Source organism: Harpia harpyja, chromosome Z (genome assembly GCF_026419915.1).
Source record: "Harpia harpyja isolate bHarHar1 chromosome Z, bHarHar1 primary haplotype, whole genome shotgun sequence".
Taxonomy (NCBI): domain Eukaryota; kingdom Metazoa; phylum Chordata; class Aves; order Accipitriformes; family Accipitridae; genus Harpia; species Harpia harpyja.
The window spans coordinates 34165478-34183698 of record NC_068969.1 but is presented as its reverse complement, the minus strand read 5'-3'; the positions used below and the strand labels follow the sequence as shown (position 1 = coordinate 34183698).

The 18221-nt window shown below is 37.3% G+C and overlaps 1 protein-coding gene across 5 annotated transcripts in view; it reads left to right on the top strand.

The window, feature by feature from the left end:
* Nucleotides 1–18221, top strand: part of XRCC4 (X-ray repair cross complementing 4) — a 182310-nt gene that overhangs the window by 22704 nt on the left and 141385 nt on the right. For all 5 annotated transcript variants that reach the window (XM_052775780.1, XM_052775779.1, XM_052775777.1 and 2 more), the window contains one exon: nt 3827–4014. In XM_052775780.1, the coding sequence (XP_052631740.1) occupies nt 3827–4014 (188 nt within the window). The remainder of the gene's footprint in view (nt 1–3826; nt 4015–18221) is intronic.

Below are 18221 nucleotides of genomic sequence, written 5' to 3'. Positions count from 1 at the left end.
TTTATCCTTCTAACTGAGTGTATCTGCAGGCTCAGATTTTGCACAAAAGGGGGTAGTTTCTACTTGTGCCAACTGTTTGTTTCCTTGCAGTGGTGACATTAGCATGCTCTCTTTTGCCACCTGCATTTCCTTTTTCACCTAGCTGGTTGCCTGTGTCTTGGAGTAATAGAGTGGGCTGTTAGTGACTGACCTGCCTTACCAGATTTTGCAGATATATGGTAATCACTTAAGGTCATTAGCAAGGTAGTATTAAAAAAGAAAAAAAAAGGCACAAAAACCCTAACAAAAAACCCCAACAACCCCCCCTTAGTTAAGTCTAAGATCAGTACCATCTACATGTTTTCTATGTTGTGAGATGTGTAGAGAGGAGGACTACAAAAGCTAATACTTACAAAGAAGGAAGAGGGGGTTGGGTAAGTCGAAGCCAGGAGCAGCCTTTGGCTGCAGTGACTATTGAGTTAGGGGAGTTCAGGATTGTGAGAGGAGGGAACAGAGTAAAAAGCAGAATAACAGCCTTAGATTTCAAGAGAGCAGACTTTGACCTCTTCCAAGCTCCCTTTAAAAGAATTCCATGGGATATGGCTTCTTTGTCTTAGTCTTTGCTGGTTAAGATTTGCCTTTATAAATCCCAAGCCCCTCACTCAGATCAGTGGGAAAGTCAGAAGCAAAGGAGACTTACCCTTGGAGGAGGATGAGGTTCGAGAATGTCTTAAGAAACTGGATGTACCCAAGTCCATGGGACCTGATTGAATGAAACTGAGTACTGAGGGATCTGCCCCATGTCATTGTGAGGCCACTCTTGACTGATTTTGCAAGGTAATAGTGATCAGAGGGTGTTTTCCAGGACTGGAAGAAACGTCTCTCTTACCTTGGGGAAGGGTAAGGGGATGGATCTGGGTAACTGGAGGCTGGTCAACCAGAGGGTGTTGGAGGAATAATCCTGGAAGCCATTTTGAAAAATGCTAAGGACGAGATGGTGAGTAGTCAGTATGGGTTTACAAAGGGGAAATCACGCCTGACCCACCCGATAACCTTCTCAAGTTACAAGCTTGTTGAATGAGGGAAGGGCAGTGGATGATGTTTATTTTGGCTTTAGCTAGCAAGGGTTTCAACACTGTGTCTTCTAACATCCTCATAGACAAACTCGTAAGGTATGGACTAGATAGATGAAGAGTGGAATGTATTGAGCTCAGCCAGTTCAACCAGATTTCAAAGGGTTGTGATCAGTGGCATGAAGTCTAGCTGGAGGCCAGTTACTAGTGGTCCTGTACCACAGGGGTCAATACTGTGTCCAGTACTGTTAACATCTTCATTAATCATTTGGATGATGACGCAGTGCATCCTCAGCAAGTTTACAGATGATGCAAAACTGGGGGGAAGGGTTGATAGAGGATTGGGTTGCCATTCAGAGGGACCTGAACAGGCTGGAGAAATGGGCTGACAGGAGTCTCATTAAATTCAACAAAGGGAAATGCAAAACTGTATACCTGGGGAGGGGGAAGCCCCCAGCCTGTACTGGTGCCTTGGGTGACTGGCTGGAAGCAGGTCCCTGGTTGAAAAGGACTTGGGAGTCCTGGTGGACAAGAAGATGAACATGGGCCAGCAATGTGGCCTCGTGGCAAAGGCGGCCAACAGTCTCCTGGGCTGCATAAGGAAGAGTGTTACCAGCAGGTCAAGGGAGGTGATCCTTCCCCTTTGCTGAGCCCTGGTGAGACCTGTCATGCAGTGTGCAGTTCTGGGCTCTCCAGTATGAGAAAGACATGAACTTAGGGAATTGAGTCCAGTGACAGTCCCTGAAGATGACTGAAGTACTTGAGCATCTGTCATGCTAGGAGATGCTGAGAGAGCTGGGACTGTGCAGCCTGGAGGAGAGAACGCTCAAGGAGATTTTGTCAATGTGTATTAATTAATACCCAATGAGAGGGAGTAAAGAAGTTGCAGCCAGGCTCTCCTCAGTGATGTCCAGTGAAAGGACGAGAGGCAGCGGGCACAAACTGAAATACGAGGAATTCCATTTAAACACTGGAAAAAAACTTTTTACCATAGGGGTTACCAAGCACCGGGACAGATTGTCTGAAAAGGACAGTCCTTGGAGAAATTCAAAACCCATTCAAAACATGGTCCTGAGCAACCTTTGTAGTTGACCTTTCTTTGATCAGTGGAGTTAGACTAGACGATCTCCAGAGGTCCCTTCCAACCTCAACCACTCCGAGTCTGTGAAAATAAGCAAAAATTACTGAAGTTGCAGAATTAATCCAGAAATCCTGAAGTCTGTGAGGATATAACTATTCATAGCAAATAATTGTACATTTACCTCTTTGCTGTATTTTTATGTGATGGATTGATTTGATATGTACTGCCTTTTTTGCAATATGAGGGTAGCTACCGTGTCAAGAAGAAGATTGGAGAAAAATGAGGCAATTTGAACAGGCTCATGTTTGATTGAAATGCTGTTCTGTTTTTATTGGTATGATTTCAGTGCATACGTCTGTGCAGGCTTACGTCTCTGTGAAACTTCAAAAGCATTTGTATAGAGAAGAAATAGTTATTAATAGGGGTTTTAAGTGGGATACTTTAAGTCACTTGCAGTTATGCGAAGGATGTATTTTGGGTTTTGTTTTTTTGGGGGGGTTGGTGTGTGTGTTTTTGTTTGCTTTTTTGTTTTTGTTTTGTTTTGGTGTTTGGTTTTTTTTTTTTTTTCCCCCCAAGCTGCCACAAACTAATGTCCTTTTGCATATCTTGCGCTCCCAAATGCTGGGCAAATGCTACAAAGGTCTAAGAGCAAGCAGGGGTGGATGACAATCTAGAGCAGTCTTCCTCAGAAGATTTGTTGGAGGAAAAGGAAACACTTCAGTTAAGTAAACATCTAAAATACTGTATCAATAGGCTACACATTAAAGCCTGCATTACATTATACACATCCTATCTTTAATTTAGTGTCTTTGCTTGTATCTGCCTGTGCAAGAAACTCTTCACTCCTCATTGAGATCATTATTCTAATTAACAATTGATCTCTAAAAGTACTGAGGAAACAGTATGTAGAATAAAATTGAAAGGAAGGAAAATAAACAGGGGCCCAGGTGGTAAAATCAAGAACTGTTTCTTGGTACTCCTAATGAATGAAGATTTAGGAAGAAATAAATGATCAGAAGCAGACAGAAAAGGCTATCAACGTTCTCAATGATAGGAATCTTTGGCCTGTTCTATACCGTATTCAACCATTCTTCATCTTCAAAGGAATGGAATAAAATTTTCTTCATAGACCTGATGTAATGCAAACTGGAGACATATCCCCCATTTAGTGGTCCTTGAATGTGAACAGTAAAACATGGATTCTCAAGTCTCTAGGTGTAGCTTTGTTTGTAAATTGTCAGTTTGTTTTTTTTTTTTTAAGGTTGTAAGTTACAAACTTGGAAAACTGGATCTAGAATGTGTGAGGAGACAGTTGCATCTGTTGTCTTACAGGGTTTAGATTACACACTTTCAAAGAGAACTGAGTGGGCACAGTAGATTATAATTAAAACATTGCACTCTCTTGTAAGGTTAGTGTTATGCAGAATAACTTTAGGCAAGTAGAATTGTGGACTAGTAGCAATAAACCATTTTCAGACAGGAAAAAGGGGACAGAACTGAATTCTTATGAAAAACACACTATTCCTGCTACATTTCTGTTAGCATCTGGCACACTGATATATGTGAAGGAAAGAATAGTCTCCTAATATTTGCCTGTCCCTTAAGTTGTGTGTGTGTCTGTATGTACATATAAATATCTGTACATGTTCACACACACATGAGTATTTATTTCTCACATGTTTCCTTCTGATAGTGTCTGAAGCTGAAATTTCTAGGGAGGCTGCTGACATGGAAATGAATAGAGAAAAGTATGTTGAAGAACTGAAGAAAGCATTGATAGCTGGAGAAGAATCAGCTGGCAAATACAACTTTGCTGTTTCAAGAGATGAAGAAAATATGGAGTGTCACTTCTGCTATGAAAGAAATCTGAAAGATGGCTCTGTAAGTAGTTAAATGTTTAAATTTGACAGTTAAACTATGAGAACGACCTTCTTGGTACATTTCTGTATTTTGTTAAGTTCTTTAAAATCAAATAGACCTGTGATATATATGTTTTGGATTGAATGAATATTGTGAACTCTGCCATGGGCCAAACTAGAAACAAGTTTGTGATTTCCTATCAAAACCTGGTATCAGTAGAACTATTGCTGTGTTACTTTCTTAAATGCTACTGAGTAAGAGTATTACTTCTGTATGTAAGTCTTGGATTAGTGTAGTGATAGGACAAGGGGTAATGGCTTTAAACTGAAAGAGGATAGATTTAGATTAGATGTGAGGCAGAAGTTCTTCACTGTGAGGGTAGTGAGACACTGGAACAGGTTGCCCAGAGAAGCTGTGGATGCCCCATCCCTGGCAGTGTTCAAGGCCAGGTTGGATGGGGCTTTGAGCAACCTGGTCTAGTGGAAGGTGTCCCTGCCCATGGCAGGGGGGTTGGAACTAGATGATCTTAAGGGTCCCTTCCAACCTAAACTATTCTGTGATTCTGTGATTTATGTTTTGTTTTTTTTAAGCAGAGTATGCTTACATGTTGGAGCTGCAGTTCAGTGTTAAGCTGATATGTTCCATAAGCTGAGACTTTGTCTTTAATTCCTAATTTGGGAAGTATGCTTCCCTTTTGAAATTCCAGCCCTCAATGCATTTCTGCTTTGCTTGCTTTTTCTTTCTTCTCCCTCTATACTCACCCAAATAAGGAAAAATATTAAAATTTAAGGAAGATTATTTTCAAATGCTAAAACATACTGGAAAATGAACTTTTCTATTACTTTAAATATTTTAGAAGCTAACACTAAAATTGTTTCCTGCTTGGAAATGCATTAAATTCCAACTGGGAGTGTGGTTCCATGTTGGTTTCTTGGCTGCAAAGGAAAGGACCCTCTTAAAGCAAGAAAGAAACCAGTATAACTTGTATCTGTAGGCACCTTTGGTTGTTTCAGGTTGTGGTTTGGTGTTAAAGCTTTTCTGGGGAAGAAACTAGTTTAAGGTAATCCTCCTTGCTTGTTTTGTTTTTTTTATTTCTTTTTTCCCTCCTCCAAAAATTAATGCTCTGCCTTTCCTAACGTTTGACACAGCTTCAGTTGTGCAAGGATAGCAGTTGGGGTGACTGACCACTCAGGAACATTAGTGAAATAATTTGGGTTTAAAAAGCGCTGATTTAAAATTGCACTGATCCAGTTCAGGGCACAGTTCTGCAATCAGTTTCACTGGCATTATTGAGGGGAAGAAAATAGTGGGGAGAGAATGGAGATGAGATTGCAGACTGAGAAGAGTAGGAATGTCTTTGGCCAGATCTTTTTTTTTCCCTGGGGAAAAAATCTAGCATGGAGTTGTTGTGTCTGGGAACTAAGTGTCTAGGAATTGTCCTACCTGCTTTGTTTTAAAAGATTTTTTCTTCAGACCATTGGGACCTGCTTTGCTTCTCATTTGGTTAATTTTGGCAGGTATCACCATTTAAGAAACTAGCAGAGGTGTCTGACTTATAACAAAAACCCAAACCAAAACAAAGAAACTACCTTCTCTGGGGTGTGTCTGTTGGAAGTAGAAGGTGGAAATACTTTTTTCCTCTAAATTGGAAATAGGCAAAGAATGCAGTATAGATATTGGTCACAAACCTGCAATGGGAGTATGTGTTTATTTCGTGTATGTGTATCTCTTAGATGAGGAGAAAGTCACTTTAAAGAGGGGACCCATTCATATTACCTAATCAGTAGCAGCTCACTTATGTGCTTATTGTCAGAATCTTGGCTTCATTTTAGTAAGCAGAGGAAGAGAGATTCAGTGGAATGAAGTTCGGGTTCTTAAGAGTACTTAATTACAGGCCTTTTTCCGTGTGCAGTATAGGAAATTTCAGCACATTTGGCTCTTGACTGAGGTGCCAAAAGTTAGGTGATGTAAGTCTTTGAGTCTGCACTATCAATATTTCTGTGCTTTTACCCAAGGCCATATGGGCTCTATACCCGCTTCTTGACACTTCTTGTGAGCACACAGGGCTGTGTGCTGTTCACAAAGTGTCTAGGTAAAAAGTACTACATTATAGCAGGATTACAAGGTTGGGACCAAATTGTACTTAGAAAATAAGAGCAGTAATTTTAAGAACCCTGTCTTTCTTGTCTGTGTCACACATAATATATTCTAAATACCAGACAGATGAAATACATACTATATTTTTATTACGGGAAAATATCTTCATATATGTGGGCCCACCTAATATATGTTTCCACCAATTAAGGCTTATGAGAAATTTAATTCATATGAAAACATCTCTATGTCAATTTGGGAAAATAATAATCTGGCCAAAGAAATTGAAAATACAAAGTGTCCTGATTGCTATGCATGTTTTTAACTTTGGGTGTCAAAAGAATGTTTTTACAAAAGATGTCATTGCTTGGGTGAAAATACACCTTTTTTTCCTCCTGTACTAAACTAATGCCTACAAATAAAATTGCCGAAGCTTTTGTCAGAATTACAAATAGCTTTCAGGTGTATAACAGGATATGTTCCAAATATATTGCAAATTCTCTGTGAAAGTATTCATGATGTACATCTTTCACCATCAGATTAGGAAATTAATCTTCCTGGGCTCTGTATATCCAGAGGGCTGAGATTCAGCTAAATCTGCATTTACTGCAGGGAAAGCCTAGAGAAACTGCTCTGCAACTCCAACATGACTTAAATTCAGTGTTCGTCCCTTAGTAGTACTTATTCTTCTTACTGGGTATTGTCTTTACATCTTTCGATTAGTCGTTATGAATATTTTCTCTTTCTCTTCATATTTCAGCAACTGTATATATACACAAATTACAACCTTCCTAATCTTGGGAAGAGTGGAGGGAGGAAGAAACAATGATGGTGATGTGTGTGTGGAGAGAGGGGAGCTTTTGGTTAAACTGTGCTGCATTTCTTTTGTTAGATATGCTACCTGTAGTCATACTGAGAGATATAGTTAGTCTTCATGTTTTTGTTTAAAATGTAGGCATAAAGGAAAAGGAGCAATCATTTCCAATTATGACAGTAGTGTACATAATACTACTTCCAAGTTCCCTATTTCTTCTTTCCTACCCCGTTATATTATTAATCACCATTGTGAGAAGGTCCATTAAATTATCAGCAATAATTAGAAGATTACTATTCTTAACCCAATGTTTTTATCTTTTGATATATAACAAAAGGAGACATTACAGAAAAGTAGGCATGAAGATGTGGTTGGTTGTGTTTGAATACTGAATGTTTTCCTTAGTCTTAAATAATACAGTTAACACTTTTTAGTTAAAAAACCCCCCAGACTTCTGAAATGCATTGTTATACTTCGTGAGCTATAAAATGCTTATCAATTCATGCAGTTCTCTATTATTGCAGATTTTTTCATCCAAGGAGTACACAGGTGCCTAAGAATAAATTTTGTACTCTTGGAACATCAATATACCTTTTGTTAGAGGTATATGCATGCTTGTATACACAAACTTGATAATTTTAATTAATTTTAATGAAACCTACCCACAGCATGATGTTGGTCACCAACAGTCACCTATACCCATCGCAGCCAGTAATTTTCAGTGCACTGCTCTGCCGTAGTTCTCCATCCAGTCTGGGTAAACCACTGCTTCCTATCAAAAATTAAGAGTAGAATTTCTACAAAATAATTTGCCTTTTTTCTTCTGAATACATCATAGATTCAGTTGAGTTGTGTCCTGGGCCCTTATTTACAACTTATATTTACACAGTCTATAAATAATTGCTGGCTGAAAAGTCTGCGAGGTTGAGGTATGTGGTGGGTATACCCCAACTGGAATGAGCATGTTAAAAGCATCTTAAAGAATTCACAATGGTAAATTCTTGCAGCTTGTAAGTCAAGCTGCTTCTTATTCTGTCTCCTTGTTAAGAAAATTAATATTTATTTGTAGATACTATAGTTTAAATGAATAATCTCAAATAACATTCTTGATGCATTTATAATTCACACTAGTTAATAGTAGTATGGTATTTACTAATTTTTGTTACTTTATTTCACAAGAGAGTGTGTCTAGGAGAGCAGAAAAAGAGCAATAGCCTGCAACACATTTTTTTTAATATCTCATCCATGTGGAAGAATTGTACTGCTACATCTGTGTACACCATCTTGGTGTATCTGTTGATCCCTGTTATCTGCAAATATCCGCACATGTGAAACGTACTCTGTGCATGATTAGCATGCTTTATATATAGACTAGGAGCTTAGTGAACAGATGTAATTTGTCATAAATAACAAAAGCTTTCATTGGTAGTGCATTAGAAGTTAGTGTTTACAATTTTAAGACTTAAAAAGCAATGTTTACAGTGTTACAGATCAGTAATTTAATCATTATTGGCTGATGTGAAGTAAAGTTAGCTATGTCACCAATGTCACTTGATTTTTCTCTTGATAAGCATAATTTTCAGCTTGGTAATTACTGATGTATATATATTATAAAATTTATAGACATATACGTGATTTTCAGGGGCTTAGTGAATGTATAAATCTGAAATACGCTGTTTTCAAAAGTAGTCTTTTTTTTTTTTTTTTTTTTTTTTTTTTTTCAGTTGTGTGCTTGCGTATTTGTTTTCCAGTCTTCTGGTAGAGAAAATATGTAGGTGATTTTGGACTAGTGACTGGTAATAGTCACTTGATTATGATAAAATGTGTTAGATACTGAATTTTTTTTTCCATAACTGTACTAAACTGTGGTATTAGAAATAATTTTTACCTTCTTTGGAGCAGCTTGCTAAAGATCTGCTTCTCTAAAATATAATTATGTGACAGAACTGTATTGGGTGGTCTATAGGAGTGCAAATAAAAATAATGGAGTGGTGTTAAGCAAAGGAAAGTGTAGGCATATTATTGGGAAATATTTTCTGATGTTGAAATTTGTTTTACTGCTGAAGTGTTTGCCAGAGGAAGTGGTAGCAGCCCCATTGCGTCAGTCACTTTAAAAACGGACTGGACAAAGGAATGGAAAATGCACTGTAAGTTAACTATCCTGCATTGGCAGTATAGTACATGAGATGACTTAATAGGTATTCTCCATCCCCAAAACCTGTGAATCTCTGCTTGCGTACCCAGACTACTGTGTATGTGAGCTCCATTGGTCTGTGTTGCAATGAAGAACTTGTATTTACAGACAGACAGACACACACACACGCACACATAAACTGAAGAGCAGTAGAGTAGAGGATGTAGTTTTTGTAAGTTGCCTCATGAAAACAGGTTTATCATCCCTCATTAGGTGCCACAGGTTAGTTGTTCAAAGTTTGTTGTGTCTTTTGTAGTATAGATTAAATATTTGACAGTGGTAAGTCTGACAGATGATCCTCCACTGTAGCAATAAAAGTTGGCATTGTAAACATCTCCTCATTGAGGTAAGCTTACAAACAAGCCCTTGAAGATCAGTTTGGTTTTCCTTTCCTAGCTGATAGGGAAGAATAATTATCCCTTGTTTGCTTATGGAAGTAAATAAGTTTAGAGATTAAAAACTTGTCTGTGGTTCCTCAAAATTACTTCCCTATCTTTTGTACTGGCTCATTAAGGCTGGAATTACACTTGTTAGCCAGAGCCCTATTTTGAAGGCCAAAGAGACCTGCAACAACTTAGGGGAGTATAAGAAGGCGGGCTGCGTCCAGATGTGAAATGCCTTTGACAATTTTTTGTATAGCTTTTACCATCAACATAAGTAAAGATCGGGGGGGTCATTTACACCATCTGTGTAGCAGTCATTCAGAAGCCTACAATTTACAATCTGATTCACCTGTTGTTTAGTTGCTGAACACGTAGGTTCCTTCCATGAACTGATGTGTACTACCAAAGCTAGATGCTTAAAAGTAAATGCTTGCAACTACTCCAGCACTATCCTAATAGGATGAAACCAAACCTGTATCTCCAAACCCTTTTAAAAGTGTTTATAATGATTAATATATAATAATGATGTATATGTAAGATTTAGGTGCTGATGGGTTGTTTTTTTTTTTTTTGAATGGATGGATGGAAAACTTCCCCAAGTCACAAATAATTCATATCTGATTTAGAGGAGATAGGTATGTAATGTGTTTATTTTGCAGTGTCATAGGTGCATGTAATTTTAAAAGTATCAGAATAAGAATCATAATCTAATTTAAGGGAAGTCCGTAAGGATTTCAGTACTCACCTTTTTGAAACGGTGATCAAAAAAGTTAAAATGCTGTCTGAGTTTTATAAATACTTGTTCTAGCTGTATCTCAGCCTGATGTAGCTGAGCCTAAAAAATTATGCCTTTAAAAAATCTGATGTGTTTTGTGATTTATCTGCCTTATGACAGGTGGCTTTGCTGTAGGGTATTCAGCACTCTGCCCTTAGGAACTGTTTTTAGGGTGGTAAGGGCAAAGCAGACTGTTAAGAGTCACATTAAAATAACAATGAGTTTGGTATACAGTGGGACTTGTGTGTCAAGCCAGCTGCAGTGCAAAATGGGCCACACACACACAGATCTCAGTAAGGGGCCATTGAGGCTGGGCCAGCTAAACTGCTGCCACCTAAACAAACACCATCTCAGAGTCAGTGATTTAGCGCTTGATCTAAGTAGGTGACCACTTGGAAGTAAATCTTTCCAAGTACTTTAGCAAGTCACTCCACATATAATAAATAATGGAAATCCGGCAAGATTTTTTTTGTACTGGCAATTAAGTTGATTAAATAGCCTTTGATAAACAATTATTTGAGTGCTAGCAGTCTTATTTTTTACAGTAGTGTGACACGCTCTGGTTTTTTTCTTGCCTTTTGCGTAAATTTGTAAACAGGGAGGACATGAGCTTAAGAAATTCTACCTTAGATACAGTACTGTTGCTAATGAGGCTGATGGAAGAGATGCTGCTATTTGTCTCTTCCATTTCCTGTGGCTGCTTTTCCATGGTCAGTTCTGTGAGTTCATTATGAATTTACTACAAGTTAAAAATACTTGGAGAAATTCATGCTAACCAAAACTTTTCACAGCATACTGAGTGAGTGAAGTAGAATTGGTAGAGCTCTTTATGCTGTCCAAACTGTCTTGGTTCAAGGTTTGAATAGTTACTTTGCTCCAAACGACTGAGGATACGTTGTTTGGATAACAAAGGTCACTGAGAGTTCAGATTGTTTCCCAGGCAATTCGACTAATTGCTCAACTGAAAATACAGAAAGATGAAATGATTAGTTTTTAGGTCAGTCTTAAAGCAATGACTCTTCTGTATCATTTATATCTACGTACTTCAGGATTTAAGAGCGTACACTTGAATGAGTTTCTCAGAAGCCTGGTTTAGAAATAGCTTACTAATGGGCCTTATATAATAAAAACATTAAGTGTTATCTTTTGCATAATCTCAGACTTCTAACTGCTACATGATTTTCCCCATCTCGCCCGATGCATAGGTTTATGCACTTTTCAGGTCTTGTAGGTACACTTTAAATGCAGTAGATCACTTCTGTAGCCTTGAGGTAAGAAAAGCTCTTTTAAAAATTCTTTTTTTCCCCCCAAATATTAATGTGTGTGCAATATTTGACAAAAGTCCTGGAGAATTAACTTATGCTATTTTCCTTGTTTGGATTTTGATTGTAATAAGCTATTTGATTGTTTAGCCATTTGATTGCTGCTTCTGATAAGCAATGATTTGGAGAACTGTTGGGGAGAAGTACATTTAAAATACTGGAGGTATATACCTTTAAAAATGAGAGATTGTTGAAAACAGAAGAATCAAACACTGCAATGAATAAATACTCCTCAAGTTTCTCTCTACCAGTTAGGATTTGTGGATTTCACTGGAACTAGTGAACTATCCAACTGAACAAAAATAGTGGTTTAACTGGTTTAAGGCCTATTGTCAATGACACTATAAAGGGCATTTTCTTACTTCACAAGTGCAATGATGGTCTAAATATATTAAAAATAAATGTAAAATGTTCTTAAAATAGCAAAATAACAGATACTGATTTGATTTATACAAGAAAAAAATGTCAGTTGTCCTTTTTCCCTCCTGATGTTATGTTATTGTCTCCCTTCCTCTCAATTCCCTCAGATTTTTCCCTTTTTGGCATACCTGCTGTGCATTTCAAATCTCTGGGTAGATATCAAGGCTTACTTTTTACTTGTACAGCTGAGTATAAATGCTTTCATTTTAGGATGAAAATCTTTAAATCATGGCATATTGACAAGTCTTAGTTTCCCAAGAAAAATATAGAGGACAGTAGATGCTCTGGAAAAGAGATTACTGGGTTTTAAAACTTCACTACAATAGTCTAGTCCTGTATTCACCGTAAGGATGAACAACGGTCAGAGCCTGAAGAACAGCAAGAATCTCACCTATGTTTCTCTTCAGAAATGCTTTTACAGCTCCAGAGGAAGCATTAATCTTTCTACCTGCAAAGGCACAGGAAAACCCTCAAGCTCAGGATAATAATGTTTTGTTAAAGTTTGCATTCACTAAAATAGACTTTACCAGTATAAAATATTGAATGGATATGTTTTAACCCTCAAAGCTTTGAGTAAATGCTTCCAGTTAATTTCAGCACTTATACTAGTTGTACTACAGTTACATACTGAAATTGTCTTGAAATGTAAGAAAAGAGCAAATTTGACATGTACAGTATTTTTTAAAAACTGGCAAATACAGAAATATCTGTGTAATGCGATGCAGAAATAAGGTAGCTGTAGTATTTGCAGTGAGGAAGGTGTTATGCTTCTGGTTGTTTGCTTCCCTTAAGTTGCAGTGAGGTGAAATACATATCTTTGCTTGTTCACTTATCTTAGGAAGTCACTAAGTATTAGTAATTCTGACATAAAAATAAAGTTTGCCCTCAACAGTGCAAAAAGGTTCCTAATTTCATGGTCCAATAAGCAGAGCAAGGTCAACTGTTTCCTGGTGGAACTGTACTATTCTAATTTTGCTGCCTCACTATAAACACTGTAAACTGTTGTGTCTGACCTTAGGGTTTTACAAAATGCTAATTACTGCCTGTTAGATGTCAGGCAGCATGTGGAGTAAGTTTGGTTTTTTTAATCATGGAGGACAAAGCCTAAGGCTCTTTGATTTGAGATTTAAAATTTGAAGCCTAATAACATATATTTGAAATTTTTGGTGAGTCAAATATTCATTTAGAATTGTTCTAAAACATATTAGTAATGCTGGAAAATGCTTTGGAAGCTAGGTTCTCTGTTTTTGAAATCTTGAACATGGTTCTCTTACAAAAATACATTCCCAGAGAGGTAAATACAGTGTACACCTTGCAAAAGCTCTTCCATAGAATATGATTTGTCTTGTTATCTTTTTTTTTTATTAGTCTCAGATGCTCCTGCAAATAGTGTCTGACATTTCATTTAAAAATTAGTTTTAATTGCTCTGTTGGATGTAAAATGTAACTGGTACTAGTTTGGGGGGTTTTGGGTTTTCAGAATGCAAATCCTTGTCTTTTTGCATGTGTTCTTCTCTGGCAAATCTAAGTTTTGGCTTTTTTTTAAGATTTTGAAGTACAGATTTTTGTTCTGTTCATACAAGCACATTGTCTTCACAGTGTCTTCTCAGTGCATGATTAATAGCTGTAGGTTATTAGTATAAGACAAATATGTAAGCGTATGCTAATTTGTGGTAACAGAACCTTGCTAGTGCTCTTAGGAGCTGCAGAGATACCAAAAAGTGGAATCTGGAAACAGTCAGGTTTTTTTACTGGTCATTCAATCCGGATTATTGCAACATGACATTATTCTAAATCTTTTAACCTGACTTAAATGGGATGGGGTGGGGGATTGAAGCAGGGAGTGGAAAAAACCCTCCAACACTGAGATATCAGTAGGAAAAGAAAGATTACACACATATGTCCTCATCCTCTCCAATAATAAACTGCATTCTCCAATCTATGAATTGCTGTTGTGGCCTTTATTAGCAAATAGCATCCATCACATTGAAAGCAGATGTGTAAATCTCATCAGGTTTAGTCTCGTACATACTATGTGGGACTTAAAAGGGAACCTCTTAGGTGAGAGGAGGTCCCCTGGTTTGCAAAGTGATGCTTTTGAGTAGTAGTTTCTATCAGTAAACAGAAATACTTCATTTTAGGTTTGTCTTGCATCTCTGCATTTCTATATTTTCTTAATAGAAGCTGTTTATCAATGATTTGCATGATCAGGTACAACCTGTATTATATAGTGTGTATGTGTGGGTTATTGTGCCCTTAGTCTAAAACTATTTTAAAGTTGGTTTTTTTTTTCTTACTAGAAAATAATGCATGAAACATACTCTTTGTTATTGGATGATGCTTCATATATTTGTAGTTTAGCTTGGGATAAAATTCTAACTTATCTAAAGTGACTTAATGCAGAACTTGAATTACAATCCTCCTCAAATTTTCAGCTGCTTGTTACGTTTTATTCTCGTTCTCTGTGCACTTAGTTGATTGCTGTACAACTCACAAAGCAGTAGGAGATAGATTTTCATGATTTCCTGCTGAACTCGTTACCTTGCAGTTGTGTGTGTTTTGTAGCTGTTCAGTTTTAACTAGAAGAAGAACTTCTTATTCTATGTATAGCTAGTCTATCCCAGAAACATTATATGGATGGATTTTGCTATTTATTTGGAATAAACCTGACCATACTCTCTTGCTCTACCCTGAACCTATACTCTTCTCCTCTGAACTGAATCACTCTCAGGAAAAAAGAAAAAGTTTATGCACTATCTAATGTAGCTCTTAGAGACTTACTAACTTGAGCTGTTGATTGGCAGTCACAGCACAAGTAAGAGTTCTAGTTTAGATGCGAGGTCTAAGCCTGAGGTAATGTGGTGAACTTGGAAGTCTGAAGATACATAGTTGGAGAAAAACTGTGAGCTTGTGTAGCCTTTACAAGTACTGTTTTATTCACAGTTTAAAATACCGTTTAAGCTAAACAAAAATCCTATTGAAAACCATGCATATCATGAGAATGTGTTGTCTTTTAAATAACCCAGAGTCAGCTGATAGTTTTATTTTTTTAAGGGTTTTTTTGGCTAAAAATTGAAAATAGAAGAATTTACTATAATCTTTTACTTCCCTGGGCTCACAAAGGAGTTGAAACAGTGTAGTCTTGCTACCTGCTTTGAGAAACTGATTCTCTAAATCAGCCATTTACCACTCCAGTTTTTTGGTTTTGGCAGTGTTACTGAGATTGTATACTGAAATTCATTAAGCAATGTCGTTTTAATCTCATTAAGAAATAATGAGATGATGTGTAGTACATAGGTTGAAACTGAGAATGTTAAACAAGAATGCAAATACTACTGAATAGCAAATGGAAGGATGTTTAAAGGGATATTTCAAATACACACGTGTAATTATAATCAAAGATGAAAATTTTGCCCTGTGTCAGTGGAGATTATTGAACCCACTGAAATGGGAGCTTGTTTCATGTTGTCTGTCAAACAATGAAGATTTCTGTAAAGTCAGTCAGTTTGGTAATCCATTACTCTCCAAACATCCCCCACCCCCACCCCCCACCCCAAAATGTAGAGGGACTGAGTTAGTAATATTGTATATTAATAAAGGCAGTTGTCTACAAGCTGACAACAGTTTACTGGAAGGCAGTCCTGAGGTTTGGTGCTTATTGTAAAGCAAGTGTCTGTCTCTGGATCTTGTCTTAATCTTCTGGGTCTTGCTCCCAATCAGGTAGCCTGACTATCTCCTCTGTGGTTCCCTTCCACTGAGACTTTACCTATGGTGTGAGCATGCTGGACCGAAATCCATGCCTGAAGGTAAAGAAGTAAGAAGCATCTCTCTCTGGTCACTCCCATTCCTACTTGTCTGAGTGTGGAGATGTCCAGGAAACAATTGTTGTATTTCCAAAAATGGCTCTCATGATATGTCAGCAACAACAACAAAAAATTAAGTGCTTAGACACATTTATGGATTTTTCATGATTCCTTACGATGAAAATTTGTATACTTTTGAGATCTGTCTTGTGTTTGATCAGTATTTTTTATTTTTAAAGACCTGCATTAAAATATTTAACATTTATTTTATATGCACTAACTGGTATACAACAAACCAATTATGTTTGAGAGACCCAGCTGAAGGTTTTGTTAGCTGTGATGGGGGGGCAAAAACAAGTTTTCATTGGCTGTAAATAACTAAATGGGAATTCTCTCTTGTTCACGAGATCAGAGGAATAGTCAGCCTGCTGGTACACTTGTGTGTTAGCTTGAAAAAATCTGTAAACTGCGTAATGAAGTTGTTATGCTTTCAACCTTGCAGGCTATGAGTGAATTATTCAAGGTATTTGGGAAAAGGATATTTTAATAAGGCTGTTAGTTGGACATGTGGTAACAGAAGTATTGTGCTAACCAGTGGAATGGAAAGGGGGTATGTTATGCATATTAGCTACCTGACATAGTTATAGTTTAAAAATTCTTATTTCAGTGACACAATCTGGGGATTGCAAAAAAACCAGCCTTTCTCTGGAAAAGAAAATTCATGTACCAGTCCTTTATCTTGAGAAAGGATGAGTAAAAGAAGCAAACCAACCAAAGCTGTTCCACAGTTGTCTCCAAATTGCTTGATTAGTAATGAAAAGTTTGTTTCTCTGCTCTTTCTCTGCAAGTGTACAATATATCTTGTAATAGCTCTAGTAATTTTCATGGATTTTAACAGTTTATCCTAAGCTCTATCACTTTATATTTTGTTGTTAGAAAACCAATGTTCATGTCCACCTTTAATAATGCCTAACAATTCAAAAAGGTATATATAACCAGACAGTGCTGTAACAATGACTGAGGGCACCAAAGAGTGCAAATTATTCGAGGTAAAGGCATTCTTAATTTGTGATAAAAATAATTCTGCCAGATTGTGTGTGGGAGGGGTGGGTGGACAGGACTTGTCTGTTAACTCTTGGGCAAGCTACACCTTGATTTTTTTGTATGTTGAAACGCATTCAAGGGGCATTAGAAATGGATGAGTACACTGGTTTTGAGTGTGAGAACAGTAAAGTGAGTAGTTGGGCTCAATGGCTTTCACAAGACCCTCGTACATGTCACTGCTGAAATCCTCATGAAGGCCTGATTGTATATATTGCAAATGCCTTTGATTTACCATGCTAATTTAATTTTCCTTTTTGTCTGTGGTCCTCGAGGATTTTTGAATCCATTTTTCTAAAACATCGATTTTCCTTGTGGCTAGAATGCCAGGAAGATATTAAGTTACATAGTATTTACCACAGGGTAAGACTGAGACCATTCACTGTGATTAAGCATCTTCATTTGTAGAAAATAATTGGGGCAGATACTACTCTTATTTTCTTGCCTTTATATTCTTTGGTTGGGGTGGCAGATCTCTATAGGTTCTATGGCACAAACATAAAAGTGGTCACTACCCCCCCAACAGAGGAAAGATGACAGATACACATCCTTGATGTCTGAATTTCTCATGAGGAAAATAAACACAGTTCACTGGTGGAGGAAAGAAATTGCAAAATGTTGCTGCCTTTAATAGCAAAATGAGACTGTGAATGTCCAGGAAGAGATTTGAGCTGAAGGTGTTGCCTGGTTCACAGACCTTAATAGCAGACGTGACACTGATACCTGTATTATTAGCCTAGAAAATAAATGGCAGCATCTGGAGGAGGCAGCATCTCTGTTCTTTAGCCATGCTGAGCTTGAGCAGACGAGGTATTCAGGAGATGGGCTGAGGGAGGGAGGTGTGAGGTCTTGGAATAGAAATGGGACTGTGAGTGTCATCAACTTAGAAAGGAGGGATGAATTTGAGTGTAAATAACATCATCAAGTTTTAACATACAGGAAAATAAAGAGACCAGGCTAAACAGGAAGCAAGTATTTTAAAGCTGTCCTTAGGAGCTAGCTGTTTAAAATAAATGCTTCATCAGAAATGGGGGGGGGAAGCTTAACTTATTTTTCATTTTAACTTCTGTTGGACAAGCTGATATCTAAAATTGGCACTATAACAATTTTTTTTCAACCTTTATTATTAACAGTTTTTGAGACTCTGAGTAAGGAGGTAATGTATTCCCAGGTTTTAGCCATTCTAATCTAGGTGTGTGGTTTATCTCAAGTTTGTCAGACAGTACTTATATAACATGAATGCAGTGGTTTCTTTCTGGTGCACTGCCAGAGCTGCATGTGTTCATCAAATGTTGTTTAGTCATTGCAGCATATTTATGCCA